The sequence below is a fragment of the Leopardus geoffroyi genome, chromosome B2, assembly GCF_018350155.1.
Source record: "Leopardus geoffroyi isolate Oge1 chromosome B2, O.geoffroyi_Oge1_pat1.0, whole genome shotgun sequence".
NCBI lineage: Eukaryota > Metazoa > Chordata > Mammalia > Carnivora > Felidae > Leopardus > Leopardus geoffroyi.
In genome coordinates this window covers 123,320,872-123,342,234 of record NC_059332.1, presented here as the reverse complement: position 1 = coordinate 123,342,234, position 21,363 = coordinate 123,320,872, and the positions used below count along the sequence as shown (strand labels likewise).

At 40.9% G+C, this 21,363-nt stretch overlaps 1 protein-coding gene across 7 annotated transcripts in view; it reads left to right on the top strand.

Annotated features, from left to right (window-relative positions):
* MAP7 (microtubule associated protein 7) overlaps positions 1-21,363 on the top strand; it is a 178,470-nt gene continuing 157,107 nt past the window's right edge. The window contains exon 1 of one of the 7 annotated variants that reach the window (XM_045499748.1): positions 1-319. In XM_045499748.1, the coding sequence (XP_045355704.1) occupies positions 253-319 (67 nt within the window). In that variant the 5' untranslated portion in view covers positions 1-252. The remainder of the gene's footprint in view (positions 320-21,363) is intronic. The other 6 variants (XM_045499750.1, XM_045499753.1, XM_045499749.1 and 3 more) reach the window with 6 other exon arrangements.

Sequence of the window (21,363 nt, the reverse complement as noted above, 5' to 3'; positions counted from 1 at the left end):
TGCGGACACCCAGTAGTGCCCGTCGGAGCGGCTGCCACGCCGCACCTGTCCGCGAGGGGGCGCGCCCGCGCGCCTGACCCAAGCCGCTCGCCGCGCGCCGGCTCCCGGTCCCTCCTCCCTCCGCTCTCCACCCTCCGCCCTCCCCAGACGGCGCTCACCTGTCTGGTCCGCGGGCCCCGGAGGCGGGGGGCCGGCGGGAGCGAGGCCGAGGAAGAGGGCGGAGCGGCTCTCCTGGCGCGTCATCGGAGCACCATGGCGGAGCTAGGAGCTGGCGGCGACAGCCACAGGGGCGGCGACGGCGCTGTGCGGAGCGAAACAGGTGACTGCACGGCGGGGGGCAGGCGGGGGTCCCGCGGGCGGGGGGCGGCCGGCGGGATGGGTGGGCGCGCGCCGGGCGCCGGCGGTCTCCTCCCCCTCCCGGCCGCGGCCCAGAACGGCCGGTCCAGCGCGCCGCGCACCCGGGCTCGGAGCGCGTCTGCCCTCCGCCCTCCGCCGCGCGTCGGCCGCCCGGGCCCGCGGTGCCCGAGCGCGGCCGGCCCCAGTTCCGGTCGCCCCTCTCACGCTCCACCTCGACTTTCCCACAACAGGTGGAAACTCGCCAGCGAGCGCGGGCGGGAGGGGGAACTGGGAAAACGCTGGCCGCTCCCCTCCCACCTGCCGACTCGGCTCTCATTCAGTTGAATGGGGAAATCGTATCTCCCAAACCAAACAGCCAGCCGGAAAATCCTCTGCCAGGTGCGACCGACAGGATTATCCGTTTCTGGCACCCCTCCCGCCTTCCCTGGTCGCACCGGCTGTCGGGGTCGCAGGCGCCGGTGGCGCAGCCGAGCGCCGGCGCGAGGGTCCCGCGGCGGCGAGCGGCGGCGAGCGGCGGCCGCCCCCGCCCCAGGGTCCGCAGTTGCGACCCGCTCCCGGGCAGACTGAGGTCGCGGGGTGGGGAGGGCCAGGGCTGGCTGCTGGAAGGTGGGGCCTGCGTGTGCGGGATAGTCGGACTCGTACCTTTGTTGACATGAAAGCGCCCCCAGAGTTCATGTTTTTATGCGGTCCATGCAGGAACCCAAGGTAGAAGGAACGTCGGCTCAGGTGGTCACATCGACCCCCGCCCCCGACGTCCACTTTAACGCTCGGGGACAGGTGCTCACATCTCCAAGACAAGCCGAAAGTTTCTTCCCCCAGCCCCATCTTGTATGAAGACGACGTTTCCACTCTTAATAGCTTTTTCTTAAGAAACTGACTTGCAGATTCTCGCCTCTCCCCTAGTCTCTTCTAGGTCGGCAAATCGTTTCTAGTACCTTCCACTTGGGATGGAGGCGATGAGGCAGTTTCTTATTTTAAAGAGAATTCACATTGCAGGCTTCCTAATTGCAATGCGTTTTCTATACACACATAACCGGAAACGATCGTTTCCCTAAATGTGACACCCTCCTGCCCCTCCAAAAAGACCTTTTTTAAAAAAGAAAAGACCTTTTGATTTACATGATACGCTTATTTTAATATGAAAGTTCCAGAAAACCTGTACCAATCTTTGGAAGTGTGTCTGCACTGCTAGGAGGAGTTTGGGCATCTGAAGTCTAATGACTTAATCCTTTCAGCCAAATACCTGAGGTTAAGTCTGACAAGTTGTCTTGAACTTGTTTACTTTGAAGTCATGCTACTTCCTGTAGGGTGGTTTATTTTGTCTTAATGTGTTTGAAAGATTGGGCGATCATTATTTTGATTTGGGCCGAGGAAGGGTGGCCTAAGAGATGTCTTTGTAATTGTTTTATCAGACTTGATGGGCTGCATGCTCTGGGTTGGGCCCCTCCCCAACTGAGGGCAGCGGAAGGGCAGCGTTCTCATTACAGTATAAATGGTTTGGTGCCTAATACCCACAAAGTAACTGCTTTTGAAAAAAGAAAAAAATGTTCCAGAAAGTTCACGCAAGCCAGTTTATAGTCAAACAAACATAAACAAAAGAACCGTTTTCTAGAATCTGCACATGATCAACTTTTTCGGATATGAGTGAACTGCAAACTAGCGTTTCATTACCTGAGCAGGTTAACTAGTGAACTGGTCGTGTTTCTAACAATTAATATACAACTCATGTGACTATCAGTGAAATATTTTCTTTTACGAAGGAGGAATTTAATTGGCTGTCATCTCCTTCATAGAAAAAAAATTCTTCCACGCCTTTGCCTAGAAATGCCAGTTTCCGAGGGACACATTTTATATATGGTCTTTTGAGTAATTGTACTTATGATTTAAGTACAACTTATTTGTGGCCCACATTTTTTTCCTATTTTTCTAGCCCTAAGTTAATGCTTTTGGTGTTCAGAAGTGTCTATGTGAGCAGATGCCAAAGATAGAAGAAAGGTGAAAATACATATTTTTTTAATCTAAGTAGCAATATTTTGAGTGAACAAGTAAGGAATGCTTGAATTTTAACAATTTAAGAAGTTTTCCATATATTTAAAACATGTTACCTATGTCAGCATATAGGACTCCAATGTAGTGTTTTATTTTTATGAACATATTTCACATCGTACACATCTAAATGCTGCAAGTCATTTTTTTTTTTTTTTTTTTTTTTTTTTTTAACAATCACAGGTTTGCAGAGAGGTGGGTGTTTGGGGAGGAGGTAGGAACTTCTATCTTTTATCACTTATCAAGAGGTGAAAATTGCTACTTGAAGTGTGAAGTTTGTTGAGGGATTCATTTTATGTATTCATTCATTCATTGAGATTGGGTTATTATGAGGTAAAGTACATTCTTAAATGTCTTAGTTTTTATAGACCTGTGCAAAAAATTTGGTGTAATTTTAAGACAGTTTTTTGTTTGTTTGTTTTTTGTTTTTTTTTGAGTACGGTTGACACGCAATGTTACATTACTTTCAGTTGTACAACAGTGATTCAACATCTCTATACATTCTGTTGTTATACTCATCGGTGTAGCTGCTATCTGTCACTGTGCAACACTATTACAATATCATTGCTTATATTTCCTATGCTGTATCTTTTATTCCTGTGATTTATTCATTCCGTAACTGGAAGCCTATATGTCCCATTCCCCTTCACCCATTTTGCCTACACCCCGTTCCCCTGTGGCAACAATCAGTTCTCTGTATTTATAGGTCTGATTCTACTTTTTGTTTGTTTATGCATGTGTTTTGCTTTTTAGATTCCACACATGAGCGAAATTATATGGTATTTGTCTTCCTCAGTCTGACTCATCTCACTTAGCATGATACCCACTAAGTCCTAGGACAATTTAGACTAGAGTTTCAGGTGGCTATAAAAATAAGACCTGTAATATTCATAAGTATGTAGATATATATGTGTGTGTCAAAGATGGGTTGAAAATTGGTGGTATACCACCTATAAAATGAAACATTTAAGGATATTGAAAAGTACTATAGTAATCCCACATTTAAAAACCATATTTCTCTCAGCATATATTTATCTTCTACTTAAAAGTAGTCAAGTCACATTTCTTGTGGTAAAAGTTTTCATTTTTCTTTAGGATGAACAGTTTTTTCACCATATTTTTCAGTATTCAAAATTTTGAATATTTTTCCGTTCTCAAGAAATGAAAAAATAATGGACTTGGAAGCAAGTTTTGGATTTCACCACTAGAGGACATCAAGTCCTTCTTCAGGCCGTTATTTTGAGTAGTCACATAGATGGATACTCAAAAACTGCCTCTGTCTGAGCTTTCTGTGTTCAGTGTTTTTATGCTCATGCTTGAGAGCTGTGGAAAGTGAGCGTGCACAACTCCTTTCCCAACTCGATAGCTTCTTTTTTATAAGCCTACTGAATTAAGATCTAATTTGAAGCAGCATGTGACTAATTCATGAGTAAACACTTTCATGTACAGGAAATAAGTTAATACCTGTAATCTGTAAGTTCTGTTGATACTCTTTTGGGGGAAATGAATTAGAACCTAGAATTGGGCTTTTCTCTCCTCAGCAGGCTATCTGGTGAGAGAATATGGGCTTTATTTGTGATCTTGGTCACCACCTTCACTGCATTAAAGTGATCTTTATGGTTTCACTTGGCTCAAAGGGTCTACAAATATCTGCAAATTAGCATTGTAAGTTAGGGACTCAGACTACCAATTTGGTATTTTATTTCAAAATGGTCTGAAATTCAAGTCCTAAAGTTCATGATGCTTCATTCAAGTGGCTAGATAACTTTTTTCCCCATTGTATTGTGACTAGCTCTTACTTTATATCTTGTTAAAGAGGAAAGTGTTAGACCAAGCAGCTGTGCTCAGGAACATGGATTTTTTATATCAATATTTAGGCATGAGTGTGAAATACTAATATATGTTGGCATGTTCTCTAAAAAAATTTTTTTTCTAACACCTTTGCTTTCCGGTGCATGAAAAATAATCATTTGAAAGGGAAAAATTTTTTAAAATTCAAGTCTCATATTGATTTAAAAATTGAAAATATTGAGGCTTAGAATAAATTGGCCAAGAAATATGTACCTTGCATATATTAAGCATTATGGTGGCTAGAAGGTTGACAAAGACACTCTCCTTCTTGGCAAGGGAAACAACTCATAAATAATTGCAGGTCATGAGGACTTCAGTGAAGGAAGAACTGCTTCTGGCTGTGGTCATTAGGGAGGACATAAACACTGAAAAAAATGGGTAAATGATACATAAAGTTGGATGGGAAGGAAGAGAGGAAAAGCTACAAATATGGAAAAGAGCAAAATTTTGGTCATACCGACTCGTGTGAGCCTCAAGATGAAAGAATCCTAGAAGATCAGTTAGGAATGATGATCCATGGAGGCCAGATTGTAGAGTGGTTAAAGGTCAAGCTAAGAGGCTGGTATGTTATTCTGTGGACAGTGGTGAACCGTTGATGATTCTTGAGAATAACACATCTTGATTAAAACATGCTTAATTAGTAATTCTATACTCATGAATTTGCAAGCTTGATTGCAGGGTCCAACAGAAGAGCTCAGATGTGCCTTTAACGAATGCATAGTCCGTCCATCATTGAAAGTCATTCTCTTCAGTTGACTTTCTGTGCCTTGAGAATGGTAACACGGGGTGGTGAGAGCATATGGGGAACGTCCATGGAGCCAGACAGATCAGCCAGACCTTTGAAGATCAGCGAAATCTGGATGTCTACCCAGCTGTTTCCCATCTCGAAGTAGGCATGTAGACTAGAGGATGGATTTAATAAGAAAGAGTTCAGACATACAGACCAACTCAGAGGTTCCTACAGAAATGGAGGCAAGCTGTTGGAAATGGGAAGGGAACAATTAATTCAAGATTCTACTGAGGCATGTGTGTAAGGATGCAGGTAAAAGGTGGCATTTAAGATTATACTCCAGGTTTGAGTGTGGCCCATTGGCTTAAGGGTGGCATGAAAGTATCCATGAGGAGGACCTGGTTTTGGTGGGAGAAACAGAACAATTTCTATAAGACATGTAAGAGACACAGAGACATGTAGGTAGAAATGTCTAATGGGCACAGGCAGTATGGAGATGAGGGATAAAAATAGAGGCCAGAACTCTGGGATTCATTCCATAAGGGGATAATGACTGAAGCCGGGAGAATAAGGAGAGCCTGGAAAGAGAAACCGAAAAGGGGTGGGAGGACATTCAAAGTGTAGCAGGGGAAAGAACCAATAAAGAAGATGGGCAGAGAAGCTAAAAAGATAGGAAGGGCATAAATGAGCAAAGCAGGGGTGCCTGGGTGGCTCAGTCGGTTGAGCATCCAACTTCAGCTCGGGTCATGATCTCACAGTTCATGAGTTCGAGCCCCACATCGGGCTCTCTGCTGATAGCTCGGAGCCTGGTTCAGATTCTGTGTCTCCCTCTCTCTCTGCCCCTCCCCTGCTCATGCTCTCTCTCAAAAATAAACATAATTTTTTTTTTTTAAATGAGCAAAGCACACCTGCCAAGGGCGAAGGACAAGAGGTCAGGGAGTCAAAGAATGAAAGAAAAGCCATCACTGTGGTTACCGGGTAGTCACTGACCTCCTAGGAGAGGAATTTCACTTGTTGGTGCAAGAGTGGGGGATGAACCAGATTCTAAGTGATTAATAGATGGCCAGATGGAACTGATTTTGGAGACTCGCCATCAAATTTGATGGTGAAAGGAAAAAAATGACAAATCCTTGAAAAGGCAGAGGGCTTTTTCTCTCTTTTTAAAAATTACTTTTGCATACAGAAAATTTACTGATATTTCAGGTTGTACAATTCATTGAGTTTTGCCAAATATATACACATGTAACCACCATTGTAATCCTGGTCTAGAAGAGTTCTCTCATCCCAGAGAATTCCCTCATGTTGCCCATTCAAGTCAGGCTCTCCTCCTACCCTCAACCCCTGGCAGCCGCTGATCTGTTCACCACGTGTCTAGTTTTGCCTTTTCCAGAGTGTCATAAGAGTGGAATCATACACCATGTAACCTTTTGAGTCTGAATTTTTTCACTTAGCATAATGCATTTGAGATTGTTGTATGTATCAGTAGTTCGTTATTCATGAGTAGCTTGCTGTTGTAAGGAAGTACCATGGGTTGTTAATCTACCCACCCATTGAGGAGCACTGAGATATTTCCCGGTTTGGGCGATTATAAATTATGCCGCTGTAAATGTTTACACCCAGGCTTTTCTGACTTATCTGAGGGAGAGACCTCAGAGTGGGTTTGTCGGCCCATATGAGAGTGTATGTTTATAAGAACCTACCAAACCGTTCTCTGGAGTGGCCCTGTGGTTTTGCCTTCCTACAGGCAATGTCTCAGTTGGAACTGCTCAGCATCCTTACCGGCACTTGATATTAAGTTTTGTTTTTAATTTTCAGCCTTTGCACCAAGTTCTTTGAGTAAAGCAGTATAATTGCCTTAAAGTGAAATAGTGCCCTTCTGGATGCTAAATGATGCTCGCTGGAATTAGAACCCCTGTGGAGATAGTGTTGCTCCCAGAGCCCATGTGTAATGTGGAGTTTTTATTTGGCCTTAATATTACCGTCTTCTTTATTCTTCCATGGTGACGATTTTCTGTGGAGTCTGCATTCTGGAGTTGATTATCAACAGCGGTGCCATTACACATCAGGTCCCATGCCAGTCCAAGTTCTCTGTCCCCCTTCGTGTCCCTCTTCCAATCCTTTGAGAAATGGCTTTCCGAAATGTGGAAGGAATGCTGTTTCAGTTACAAAGCTGGGAATATTGGTCTTATATCTCATTTTATGGTCTTGGTTATTCCTTGTTGGCAGAATTTATATTGTCAAATTGACTACTTACATATCAGCTCTCAGTTACCGAAATGTACTTACAGTGTTTTGTAAAGATCTTGATAATCTGTCATTGGATTTTTTTTTTTAATTTTTTTTTTTTTTGTAACGTTTATTCATTTTTGACAGACAGGGAAAGACAGAGCATGAATAGGGGAGGAGCAGAGGGAGGGAGAGAGACACAGAATCCGAAGCAGGCTCCAGGCTCTGAGCTATCAGCATAGAGCCTAATGCGAGGCTTGAACTCATGAGCTGTGAGATCATGACCTGAGCTAAAGTCGGACGCCCGACCAACTGAACCACCCAGGCGTTCCTCTGTCATTGGACAGTTAATCACTGAGCATGATCTAAGGTTCTATATGCTAAACACGTATGCTATTATGCTTATTCTTTATAGAAAATCCAGCTCTAAAGTTTGTCTAGCTGTTTAGCAGCTCAGTGTCTTTTGCCTTTTTTTTTTTTAATCCAGTATAGTTAAGATACTGGATTAGTATCCAGCTATATTAGTTTCGGGTGTACAATATTCTGTAGTTCTGTACATTACTCAGTGCTCATCAAGATACGTGTACTTTTTTAATCCCCATCACCTATTTCACCCATCTCCCCACTCCCATCACCCCCCCACTACCAGTTGTCTATAGTTAAGTCTGTTTTTTGGTTTGTCTTTTCTTGTTTTTCTTTGTTCGTTTGTTCCTTAAATTCCGCATATGAGTGAGATGCTATGACCTTTGTCTTTCTCTGACTTATTTTGCTTAGCTTGCTTTATAATACTCTCTAGATCCATCCCTGCTCGTTGGCCTTTTGCCTCTTTAATATCTGTTTTCGCAATGCTCTGAATTATAGTTTACAAATTTAAATGGCGTCAGGTGGTTTTTCTCTGTTCATTAAATACTGGTCTTCCTAGTATCTTGGAGAAATAGCCAGTTAAGAAAGAATCTATAAGATTTCCTTGGGTGCGACTTTAAATTTTGATTTGAAGACTAATATATTTTTGAAGGCAAGAACTCACTGCATCTGGCAGTTCCTTGTCCTTGAAACTCCTACAGAAATAGTTGTGAAAGAATTGTGGGGAATGCCAAGGAGAACTGACACACCAGACCAAACATCGCAGATGGACGTAGGAATGCAAAACTGAGAGGAAAGGAAGCTGAGAGATGTATTTGGTATATCTGAGCTGGACTTTGCATGCATTGTTAGTAAAATTAGGTATATTTAAATTGTAGAGTATTGAGATTTGGTATCTGAAAATTTCTTCTGTGACTTTTTTTTTTTTTTTTCTTAATGCTACGTAAGCTTTTTTGGAGTTGGCTTTCCGGTAAAAGGACCCATCCTTTACTATGGGATAACCTTCCACATATAAACCTTGTATCCCTGATACTATGGTGACAGTAGGAAATAGCTATATTCTAGAATAGGTTTAAATTCCAAGGTGAAACTCCAGAAAAGACCCTCTTCTTTCAGTGTCCCCACTTTCCAACACAAGGCCTGCTTGGGTGGCAGTAACTTGCATAATAACAGGCTGTAACAAAAACGCGTGGCAGCCTGTCAAGGTTTTAATCCAGGCTTTTGGTTCTCAGAAGCCCTGACCTAACACACCAAACAGGACCTAGTTCCCTGCCTCCTGCATTCCAGCTGGATTGTTTTCCTATTCAGGGTTGATGCTCTAAATTAGTATGATGGCCCCCTTATCCGCAGTGCTGGTCAGTTCATTTAAGTATAGGCCATTCTTGGGGCCTAAGGTTATATTACTGAAATGATTGAGCTCCTGTACTGCAGCATCATTGGTTCTCAATCTTGACAGTGAGTTAAAATCACCCAGGGACCTCTTAAATCTCGCTCTGCCCCTGCTACACCTTAGGCAATTATCCGAGAACCTCTAGGGGTGGGAGCCAGGTGGCAGTACCTTCTAAAACTGCCCCAGTGATTCCAATGTGCATTCAAGGCTGAGGACTACTTTCGATCTATTTCCTACTTAAAGCTCTTAGATTTGACGATAGTAGATTTCATTTGGAGGTGTCAAGTGTACCTTGCTTATGGAAACCACCTGGAAATCATAACAGCTGTTACCCTCAAGCCAGTGAATTTATTTTGTTTATCTCTTATTTTGCTCCAGGAATTTTGTGAAGGAAATGTAGATGTGAATATGAGTTGGAGTACGCTTGAATAGTAAAATAATGTGCACACTCACGTATGTATTTATGCACTTTAATGTATGAATGTGTGCAGTTAGATGGAAAGTTAGGTAATGAACTTCTTTCTTTCCCTCCCCTCCCCCTCCCCACTTCTGCACCTTCTTCCTCCTTTCCCTCAAAACAAGGTCAACTTCAGGTAGATAAAGTTTTATGTAGCAAATTATATACTTTTCCCAGAGATTTTCCTAGTGAAAATCTGATCATCATCTCCTTGGCTCTGGAAACCACTAGTTTCTTCTGTCTGCCTGTAAATACTTAACACAAGAATGTCCTTCTCCTTGATGTTCTTGCCTTCCATCCTGCGGCACAACCTATGCTAATACCTTCTGGGCTAATCTTTCTTTACTTCACCTCTCTTCATTCTCCTCATCAGTTGTTACTTGACATAAGGCTGGATCTGGTAACCTCTGCTCTTTTCACATTGTACTTTTTCTTAACAATGTTACCCATACTTACTTTTTTTTTTAATGTTTTTATTTTATTTTTGAGAGAGAGAGTATGAGCAGGGGAAGGACAGAGAGGGAGGCACAGAATCAGAAGCAGGCCTCAGCCTCTGAGATGTCAGCACAGAGCCCGATGTGGGGCTTGAACTCACGAACCGCGAGATCATGACCTGAGCTGAAGTTTGACCCTTTTCCGACTGAGCCACCCAGGCACCCCCACACTTATGGTTTCGAACATCACATCAAATTATGATCTCTGGTTCTACTTGTCAGAACCTCCAGAGGCACGTCTGAGCGTGATTTACGTGTGTGTTTCAGGTTTTATGGTGCCATCAGTTGTGATTTAAAGCTTTTTCAGTGAGGGCTTACCTTTGACAGAACTGATTTTCTTTCTGTCTCCCCCCCCCCCCCCCTTTGCAATTGGTGTCTGCATAGCTATAAAAACCGGGGCCATGATGAAAAGGGCAGTGAGGGATACTGAGTAAGACTGATCTCTAAGGAAAAGAGTGTCTTTGATTTCCCCTTTGCTCCTTCAAGATTATACTGAAGCTAAGCGTGTGTGAAGTCATTTGATCTTGCGCCCAAAGCTGACTACCTAGTGTAGTGATAATGTTAAACTATGACTTTGTGCTAGGACTCAGGCCTGCTGTCTGAGTTCCATTCTCAGCTCTGTGGCTACTTGAGGGATTTAGAGCAAGTCATTTGGCCATGCTCTTCCTCGATTTCTTCTTTTTTAAAACCGGGATACTGGTAATGCCTTCATAGGGCTATGACGAGGATTAAATGAGTTGGTACATGTAAAGTACTTATAACAGTGCCTGACACAGCATGAAGTGTTGTTGTAATTATTGTGGTCACGGTTGTTAGGGATTGGTATTGCATCACTGGGAAAGTATGGACTTACCCTGGCTTGCTAAATTTTTCCCTTAAGCAAATTTTTGCTTACAATTATAAAGTCTCAATGAGAGAATCCGAATGTAATGCTGATTCAGACCTAATTGCAGCCGTGTGATCACATTGCCATCAGATATAGTAAGCATCATCCAGGCACATTGGATGGTGCTTTTCACCTGTCAAAGTGTTGCACAAAAAATGTTGCAGTAGAAGTTCGCCTCACATAACCCTGTGACTTGCTAAGATTAAGTTGTGATTGAGTTAAAACCCATGCCAGCCTCTCTTGACTTTTTTTCATTTCTGTGGTATTCAAAAGTGTTTCTTATTACTGCATCATAGTTCTAAATTTTAAGTTCTTTCCTAAAGTACTTGCCACAGAATTATTGCATTTTAAATCATAAAGATGGATGTGTTCCATGACGATGGACTTCCCGGACTTATTTTGACTTGAAACAAATCACTATCACTTCGTTAACTGTTTTTCTACAAAGGAAAATCTAGGAAGCATATACAACTAGCCTTCCATAAGGCTTTCATGAGAAGTACATAGTTTGGGTTTCTTCAAACAAAGTACTTACGCAGGGGATGGGTGAGATAGGTTAAGAGGATTAAGAGACCCGAACCTCCAGTTACAAAATAAAGTCATGGAGATGAAAAGTACAGCATAGGGAATGTAGTGAATAAGAACTTGTATGTATGGTAACTACAGTTGTCCTGGTGAGCATTTCATGATGTATATAGATCACATTACTATGTCGTATACCTGAAACTAATGTAAAATTGTATGCCAACTATGCTTTAATTAACATCTTTTTAAAAATTCAAAAAGTATGCGTGTTGAAATAGAAAAAGGATCAGTAAGCTATTTTGTTTTTTTGTTTTTGTTTTTTGTTTTGTTGTTTTTGAGAGCAAGAGAGAACATGCACACGGGACAGAGAGAGAGGGAGAAAGAATCTTAAGTAGGGTTCACATTCAGCTCTGAGCCTGATGCAGGGCTCAAGCTCATGACCCTGAGATCATGACCTGAGCCAAAATCAAGATTCAGACACTTAACCAACTGAGCCATCCAAGCTCCCCTAAACCGTTTTTTTTTTAAATTAAGTTTCTTATGTATTAAATTTTAGAAAAGACTTCAAGTTGCAGAGGCTTATTTCCAGTGCCTATACAGGATGTTGGGACCAGGGTATATGAGACAGACCTTTCTCCCTAAGAAAATATCTTGTTCAACTTGTAATTTCAATTTTTATATTTTTAAAAATTTAACTTAATAAATCTTTAAATGTCACTTCCTGAGATGAATCTGGGTTTAGATGTTCTGAGTAATGCCTTTAAATTTTATATATGATACATAGACACTGTGGTAATTGATTAAACCAACATGCTTTAAACCTCTCTTAAAATATTAAGGTTTATTTATATTTAATATTTATATAAGTATATAATATATATAATATAAATGTAATATGTAATATAATATATAATATATATAATATAGCATAAATACATATTTATATATATTATATATAATTATAAGTATATATGTGTATTATATGTATGTATATAATATTTATATTATATATATGTATATAATATTTATATTATATATGTATATAATATTTATATCATATATAATATTTACATTTCATATATAATATCTGTATCATATATAATATCTATATTATATATTTATATATTATATTTATATTATATATAATATATCATATATGGTATTTATATCATATATAATATTTATCATATAATATTTGTATGTAAATATATACCATCTATATCATTTTTCAGTAAAAGTATTTTTATAAGTACTCAGTATTTGAATGTTTATTTTTGGGGGAGAGAGAAAGAGAGCGAGTGCACTCACAGGTGGGGAAGCAGCAGTGAGAAGGAGACATAGAGTCTGAAGCAGACTCCAGGCTTTGAGCTGTCAGCATAGAGCCCGACGTGGGGCTGGAGCCCACGTACTGTGAGATCATGACCTGAGCCAAAGTCAGATGCTTAACCAACTGAGCCACCCAGGTGCCCCAGTGAAAATAAAATTATTAAAAATAAGAAATACACATCACTAAAATATACCCAGAACTTTCTTTTGCAACAGTGACTTCCTACCTCCTATCATCCCTGTGAGGATGTTCTTGTTGTGTATATAAAAAGGTATATCCAGGGGCACCTGGGTGGCTCAGTCAGTTAAGCGTCTGACTTCAGCTCAGGTCATGATCTCACAGTTCCTGAGTTCAAGCCCCTCGTCGCGCTCTGGGCTGACAGCTCAGAGCCTGGAGCCTGCTTGGGATTCTGTGTCTCCCTCTCTCTCTGCCCCTTCCCCACTTCTGTCTCTCAAAAATAAATAAAAACATTAAAACAAATTTTTTAGAAAAAAGGTACACGCATATGCTTTTAAAGTGGCATTGCATAAGTCGCAGGTAGAGTATCAGGAACTAAAATGCAAGTAGAAGAAATGGCTCCACAGTAAAAAGCATTAAAATAGAGAAATGGGGGATGAAGCTACCTTTAGTCTGGAAGACCTATGAGAGGGCAAATGCCTTTGAGTAGAAAACCTTCATAATCTTATAACCCAGTGAACCTCACAGGGAAGAACACTTCTTGACATCTTAGATTCAAGCCTTGGTGGTCCAGCTGTACCTAAAGTATACTCACGATAGAGTGTAAGTCTTCAAGGAGATTTTGGAAGAGACAAGTACAGAATATCACATGGAAGAAGATTTTGCTAAATCCGGTGACTGGGAGCCCAGACACTGGTGAGCCATTCTGGACCAGTTGGGAAACGCACAAAGATGCCTTTTTTGTTTTACAGTGCATAAGTTATCTATTAGAGGTGTACGTATTTGGAAACCTGTTCATGGAACAACTTGCAGTATTGCAATTATTTTTAAAACAAACAGCTTTTGGTTCTATAAACTTCGTACTTTTGTTTATAAACAGCAAGAACCAGGTCTTTTTCTAGTGAGTTGGATAAAGGCTGGCTCTGGGCTATGAAGGGACATGGGTATTTCTTGTATTAAGGGTTTCAGGGCTGATCTCTTCCTCCATGCCAGTCTGCAAACAGGAACCAGGTAATAAAATCTCAACCGAAAAATTGAGAGAGTAGAGAGAATTTTATTATGATTGTGATTGTTTCTCTACAACTTTGTCTCTGGAACAACTTTTTTTTTTTTTTTTTAATACATCGTTGATTTTAGTGCCTTTAGCAATGGAAGTGTGGCCACTTTGCCTGATGATAAAAGGCACAATGGTCCATTTGTGGTGTTTTAGGAAGTTTGCCAAGAGGTTCCTTTTGTCATTATAGTCCTCCCTCAGTTGTCTATCTAAAATTCACAGGAGTTTTAAGGCAAGGGTTTAGAATAGAGATTCAAAAGGTAAAGGGGTTTTGGAATTGAGGTCTGAGATGTTGTTTCTTTCTGTGTAGTGCCCACTAAAATCTCAGTGGCCCGAGGTCACATAAGACCAAAAGGGGATGGCATTTCTCAAAAAATGTACTGGATTGCTAGTAGTATCTATTTCTCGGAAATTAATGCTTCCTATCTTTTTTTAAAGCAATTACTGATGCATTAGGAATCTTTTTGTTTAGGAGTTACAAATTTGGAAAGCTTCTGGGCTTGCCATTTAATCGTAAGTATACTCCTCTCTTATCTGTATAATTTAGCTGAAGGCTTTCAGTGTTCTGGTTGGTTGCTGACAATTACACTGGATATGCTAATCTTTTCAGTGTGGACCTTAGCTGAATGTAAATGACCAAACCTCAAAGTTCCCCACCATGATTTTCTGTTGATTGATTTCAGAACTGTGCTGAAGAATTGTATATAATTTTCTCTTTTGTCAGAGTTGGTTCTATTTAACCAGTAAGTGTAAATAAAGTTTAGTACCTCAAACCTTCATATACACTTTATCTTCTCATGAGAAACATGTATTATCAACACCATCCCCATCCACATATTTATATATATTTTCTTCTAATTGAGACAGTGAGGTTACTTCATGACAATAGGGAAGGATTTTTTTTAAATCTACATATCTGTACTTTCCAAACCACTTAATGTTGAGGCAACCAGTTGTTATAATGGTAAAAACGATTTGTTTGATAATGCTTTGAAGCTGACCTGTATTGGATTCTCAAAGAGCGATCATTAGTGAAAGGTAAGAGGATTTCATAGGTCTGCTGACCCCAATTGTATGAGTATTATCTTAACAGAGCATTGCAATACTGGAAAATGACTTGAGTAAATAATGTCCAGCCTATTCAGTGAAAATTTGACTTTTGAGTGGCATGCTTTCATTTATAGCATGTTGATTTCAGTGTGGGAATGGAGTGTCTTAATCTCTGTGGGGTCACTGACCATGATGGTTAATTTTATCTGTCAATTTAGCTAGGCTACAGTGTCCAGTTATTGGGTCAAACACCAGTCTGAATATTGCTGTGAATGTAGTTTGTACATATAATTAACATTTGCAGTCAGTTGACTTTAAGATTACCCTTGATAATATAGCAGGCCCAATCCAATCCATTGAAGGCCTTTGGGGCAAAAACTGAGGTTTCCCAGAGAAGGACTTCTGCCTTAAGGCTATAACATGGAAAGCCTGCCTGAGTTTCCAGCCTGCTGGCCTGCCTTACAAATTTTGGACTTGCCAGCCTCTATAATCGCAGGCTGCCATTATTTCTTAAAATAAGTATTAAAAAAAAATATGTCTATATTTTCTCCAGAGAAGTAGTAGTATTTAGTATCAGTAGTGGTCCAGTAGTATTTTTGATTCTGTTTCTCTGGAAAACCCTGACTGGACACATGGACCCTCAGAAAGAAAATCAGAGTTTCCCCCCCCCAAGAATTATATAAAACATTTAAATTACTGCTTAAGAGAAACTTTTAAATTAACTCTTAAGGTAAAAACAGGATATTAAACCTCTTAAAAAATCTTAATTGATGTCAGTTTTAATTTAGGGCATTTTAGCGGAAAGAATTAGAAAGAGTAGCAAAGCCACAAAAGATGGGATTGGGGGAAAGTCTCAGTAAGAGCTGAAATGAATGTTGAACACCTTGCTGTTGATTGGTCCAATTCTTCACTGGCCTAAAGACTTAGGGCTATCACTCCCCTTAAAATGCCCATAAAGTAATAAACTGAATTGGCCTATTATTCTTTCATAATGCTCTTCACTCACAAACCTTTAGATCTCCTCTCTCAAGTTACAGAGGCACACAGTGATCCATCCTCAGTGAATTGTATCATTGAGGGAAAACTCGTATATCTTGTTCATTTTTATTCCCATCTTCCCTAGAGTTTTTCACCCAGATTTCCATTAAATTGCTGATAGGCGGCAGTGAGGGAAGTCTGCAGGCTGCAGGTGCAGAAATTATTAGTGTGGTCCTGTTGTAACCGGAAGACTGAGTGAAGCTTCCATTCTTTACATGTTTTAGCATTAAGTCAAAAACCTCTGGGGGGCATCAGTGGAATGAGTAAAACAATACAACTGTAGAGCCACCGACAAAAAAAAAAAAAAAAAAAAAAAACGAAAAACAAAAAACCGAAACCATGTGAAGTGTTAAGTAAGCACAGGCAGACTGTGACGGCGGGGGGAAGGGCTATCTGAGTCTCAGGCTTTTTCTTTCTGCCAGCTTGTTTTCCCCTGAGCATATAACTCGAGTTTCCGTTTTCATCAGGTCTTGGAGCCAGTTGTGGGATCAGAAGAGACTCTTAGAGACCCAAAAATCCAACCTGGACCCAGTCTATTAATGCAGCACCCTCATCCCAGTCAGTGTCCCTGCATGACTATCTTCAGTGATGGAAGGCACAATTTGTTACATTCTGGTGACTTCCAATCACCGATCCTAGTTCTGTCTTCCAGAACTACACTAACACTAGACATCCGTCCACATGTTAAGCTTTAATTCAGTTATTTTATTTCTCCAGATCTTGGCTTATTTTCTCCAGAGAAATTGTACCTTTTTTCCAATGATTCTCCTGAGTTATGGCCTAGAATCTTATAGTCCTAGGTTGCTCTCTTCTGAATGTGTTCTGATTTATGATCTCACTGAAATATCTAATTCAGACAATGTGGTCTGAGGACCAGAAAATAGAGAAGGTTCTTCCCCTTAGCGTGCTGGACATCTGCTGGTACCACCTGTGATACTGTTAGGACTTTTACTGCCTCATCACACTGATCACGTGTAGTGAGCTTGCTGTCCAAGGGCCCTCCTTCTTTGCAGCTGCTGAAGCTTGGGTGGGGTTTTCATTCTGTACCTGGGCGGTTGGACTTAACAAAGGAGATGTTCATATTTATCGCTACTGAATCTTTTTAGCTATAGCCCATTATTTTGAGTTTTTGATGATTTTGGAACTAATTCTGGCTTTCTCTCTACTTTATCTACAGATATAAAGCCCTCATTCTCATCTAAGTCTTTAATATAAATACTAACCACCTTTCCTTCTCATTGTCCACTTGTCCATGTTCTGGACGTGTCCAGGAGCTCAGTATTCATGCCCATCCCCCTGAGATAAACCTTCCACACTCTTTAACAAACAAACAAACATGAGTGGGTTTTCATTTTCCTCATTGCCTTCTATCCCCACAGTCACCATGTGAGACACCTTCTTTCATGTGGACAAAGTCCTTATGGAACTGGTTTTTCTTATATCTCATTCCTCCTCCCTTCTGACCTGTCCTCCACCAGACTGGCCAGTCTGGGTCACACATCGCATCAGTCAGCACCCCTGAATGGCTCCCCTTGCCTCTGCTTGGTGGGAGAACATTATATGATCTGCCTACTGCCTCCACTCTGATGCCATCCCCCAGAACACCTCACCTTGCACCCTTGGTGTGTGTTTACCACTCCTAAAGCAAGACAGGGAACCCCAGTTTCTCAGTTTTCTTCTCTTTCTAATGGTGTGGTTCAAAAAAATAAAAGTAAACCCATAACTGCTCATGGACCAGTGATGGGTTAGGTAACTTTCAGAAACACAGCCCTGGCTATCTGTCTGATTCTTCTGTTGAACCCAGCCATTGATTTCTTTTGCCTCATTTTGAATCTGTAAAATTGGATTTGTAACCTCATAAGGGTGTCACTATTAGAGGAGAGGACGTGTGCACATATTAACTTTTGCCAAGGAATTGAGATGTTCATGCAATGTACATTAAGTATGATCAATGGGAATAATGAACCGGAGGCCCAAGGGCATTCTAGCCTGTGTTTACTGGGTTAAAGTTCAATGTGGCATTTTGTAATATTCACAACTTAGCTAGTGATACCTAATGTTTAGGGAAGAGTTTTAAAGAAAGCTTGGTATCCACACCTTACATTCAGGTAAGTGAATCCTCAGGGTTTAAAATTTATTTCTGGTGGAGCAGACGTGCGAAAATGGGAGTCTGCTGGCACCACAAAGTGTTCACCACACGGTGAAGATTTATAGAAATGTTATAAAGGCACGGCAGGAACGTGGTACTTCTTGGTTTTTGGCACATGACTACTAGAGTAGTATTTATTGTTTCTCTTACTGCCTGTTAACAAAAGGTGGTAAAATGAAGATCAAAGCAAACCTGCCTTTTTTATTTTCCTTTCAAAGGGTCAGTCTTGTCTTTGTGCAGTATTTCTTTGTCCAACAGCTAATTGTCTAATGCTGCAAGATGGCAGAATGTTAGGCCTTTATTGCCAAAGAAGCCATGAGGCAGTGTCCTCGTCCTAGGAAACTGTAAGGGAGCCCCCTAACTTCAAGAATGGGGATGGTAGAGAACCAGCTGGGACCTTTTATTCCCAGGGGTTATTTGAATTCACAGTCAACCTGTGCTGTCTTTGTATTTTCAAACTCTGCGAAGGTTTTCTTTCTTTTATTTTTTAAATATTGCATTAAAATGTGGATTTCTAAAACTACTAGAAGTAAGTTGCAGCTTACCTTTCGGGGGAGTATGCATTAAATATTTAAAAGATTACTGAAATCCAGTAGTTTTGAGGAATTAATCCTCTCCTCTTAATGTAAAAACATTTCTGAAAAGGCATTTTGGCACTTGTGGGTCCCACTGGAAAGTAACTGGTTTATATGTATATAGAACTGTAATTTACCAGTGACTGGCCCTTCAGTCCAGCAGTAGTAATTTTCTATTTTCAGCTACAGTCCTTGGATTAGTACAACTCAGGCTCTTTTCCATTTCAGTGATCTTTTTGTAAAGCTCAGTAGGCTTTTAGAAGGAAAAATCTAGGTATGCTTCTCACTGGTTAAGCAGATTTCTCTCTGCAAGAGGATATTTTTGGATTCATTCATGGACTGTGTGCTATTTTCCAATCTTTGGACATAAAATAAAAGCTGACAAAGGATAAATGTGAACAGAAACCTGAAGTGTGTGTGTGTACACATGTGCCTACATGTGGTTATTCTCCTATCTCACATTGTGACAAGCAGGTCCCAATCATGAGATGAGTTCCCCTACTGATCAGTTAGTTTGACTCTGTTTCATGTTCCCCTACCTCATGTTTAGAGGTAGCCCAGAGGCGCCAGGCAGCCAGGGTAGAGGGACACACAGACATGAATTCATTGCGTACTAAGGGAATAGGGGCTGGGGGTGGGAATTGGTGGGGACAGCAATCGCTCAAGGACCTATTGGCCTATTTCATTCATAGCGGACGAGTGGTATCATTTTCAATATGACTGCGAATATATTTTATGATTATACTGCAAACATTTTTCTCTAGTAAAGCCAGCTTAGTTGTAAAATCTACCGTCTCTCACTAGGCAATGTCTCATTTCTTCCTACTTTGTACAGAGTCTCCATTAATCCATCATTTGTTATTTTAACGATAGTTGCAAAACCTAATTGATTCTTGCAAGTCTGCATACCCCAGTTCCCGTGGGGACTGAATTGAGATTCTGTACCTGCAGGTAACATTCACGGACACATGTGCCACATCAAATTGAAAACACCTATTAGTTCTGGGGAAGAGTTCAGGAATTCAGAGTAGGATTCCTTCTGCTTTCAGGTCTGGCCATCCCCCTTTCCACATCTGCCTTTGTTTTGGGTCTGAGTATAAAAGCCCCCATGCCTCTGTAGGGACTAAGCCCCGGTGTTCCCAAAATGAAATAAAGCTGAAAACCTATATCCTGGGTTTGAGCATTTAGGAAATTAATCTCAAATGTATTTATGTCTTAGATGTGTACTTCGTGGATAGGAAAAAAAATCCTTTATTATGATTATTTGATCTTGGGCTGTTTGCTTCCCTGTGACTGGTCACAGCTGTGACTGGGACACAGCTAGTTGATGTTGCAACCGGGATTTACAAGGCAGCAGGACAAAAGCATCTTAGCTTCAGAGCAGATGGCCCACAAATTAATCCTGGCTCAGTGACCGAACTAGCTGTGTGACTTTAACCTGAGCCTCAGTTTCCTGATCTGTCAGGCGATGACTCCTCTCTCAGTGCTGTTGTGACTAACAAAGATAAAACTTATCTGACAAAGCTGGAGATGTTCTGGATAATGGGATTCTTTGACCTGACCTCATCCTGCCTCATGGGTTGTAGGATGGCTGGTGACATACGGCCTCCTTTGATTAGGCTTTCATTTCCCCAGTAGATAGTTTAGGCATAACTTTCAAAACAGCCATTTGGGTGACTTTCACATTTTGATACAGATCAAAATTCTCCATGAGACCCTAGAGCATGAAGAGTACCATCTCTGTCATTTGAGGGATATTCCATTGCTGTTAACAGAAGAGAGTTGTTGATTAGCTAGGTGTGGTAGAGGTGGGCTCAGTTAGAGTCCTCTGTGTCCCAGAAGGGCTGTTCTGTGATCTCTGTTTCACAGACCTCAGGGAGGGCTCCTTTGTGAAATCTTATCTGGACAAATTAAGTGCCAGGAAGCTTTTGCTTTGCTGCTGTGTTTCTCCTGTAAAAGAGGAGAAAAAGCCATCCAGGCCATCCTTGAGAGTAAAGGAACATACATCTTCTGCAGAAGTCATTTGAATTTCAGCTTTCACTTTGCTTTTTTAAAAGCCACTCTTGGAAAGATGTTTCATTTTCTTCCTAAGATACTTCGTAAATGCGATCCTTTCATTTTTTATTTGAAAGATGAAGGTTGGGGGGTGGTGCTTCTGGGTGGCTCAGTTTGGTTAGACATCAGCTCAGGTCGTGATCTCACTGTGTGAATTCCAGCCCCACATCGGGCCTGCTTGGGATTCTCTGTCTCCCTCTCCCTCTTTCCCTCCCCAACTTGCACACACGCTCACTCTCTCTCAAAATAAATAAACTTTTTTTTTTTAAGATGATAGATGAAGGAAAAGATCCCTTTTTCCTTAGCTTTACCACTTTCAGTAATACTTTTGTTAGATCCATGGAGATGATCAGAAGCTGTTAGCCGTATCTGGGTAAGAAACATTTCTGAATGAAATTTGTCATTTGCTTGAGACATAGCTTTTCTCTTCTTCTGCCAAAAGGTAGTTTCAGCTGTGTGTGTGTGTGTGTGTGTTGCTATTGTAAGTACTAACCTGATTCTCTGGAAGTAGAAGAAACAAACTAGATTTGAAAAGATTTTCATAAATATGTATAATACTGGACTATGCTCACTGATCTTTTGATTAAAGAAATAAATAGGAAATAACAAATCA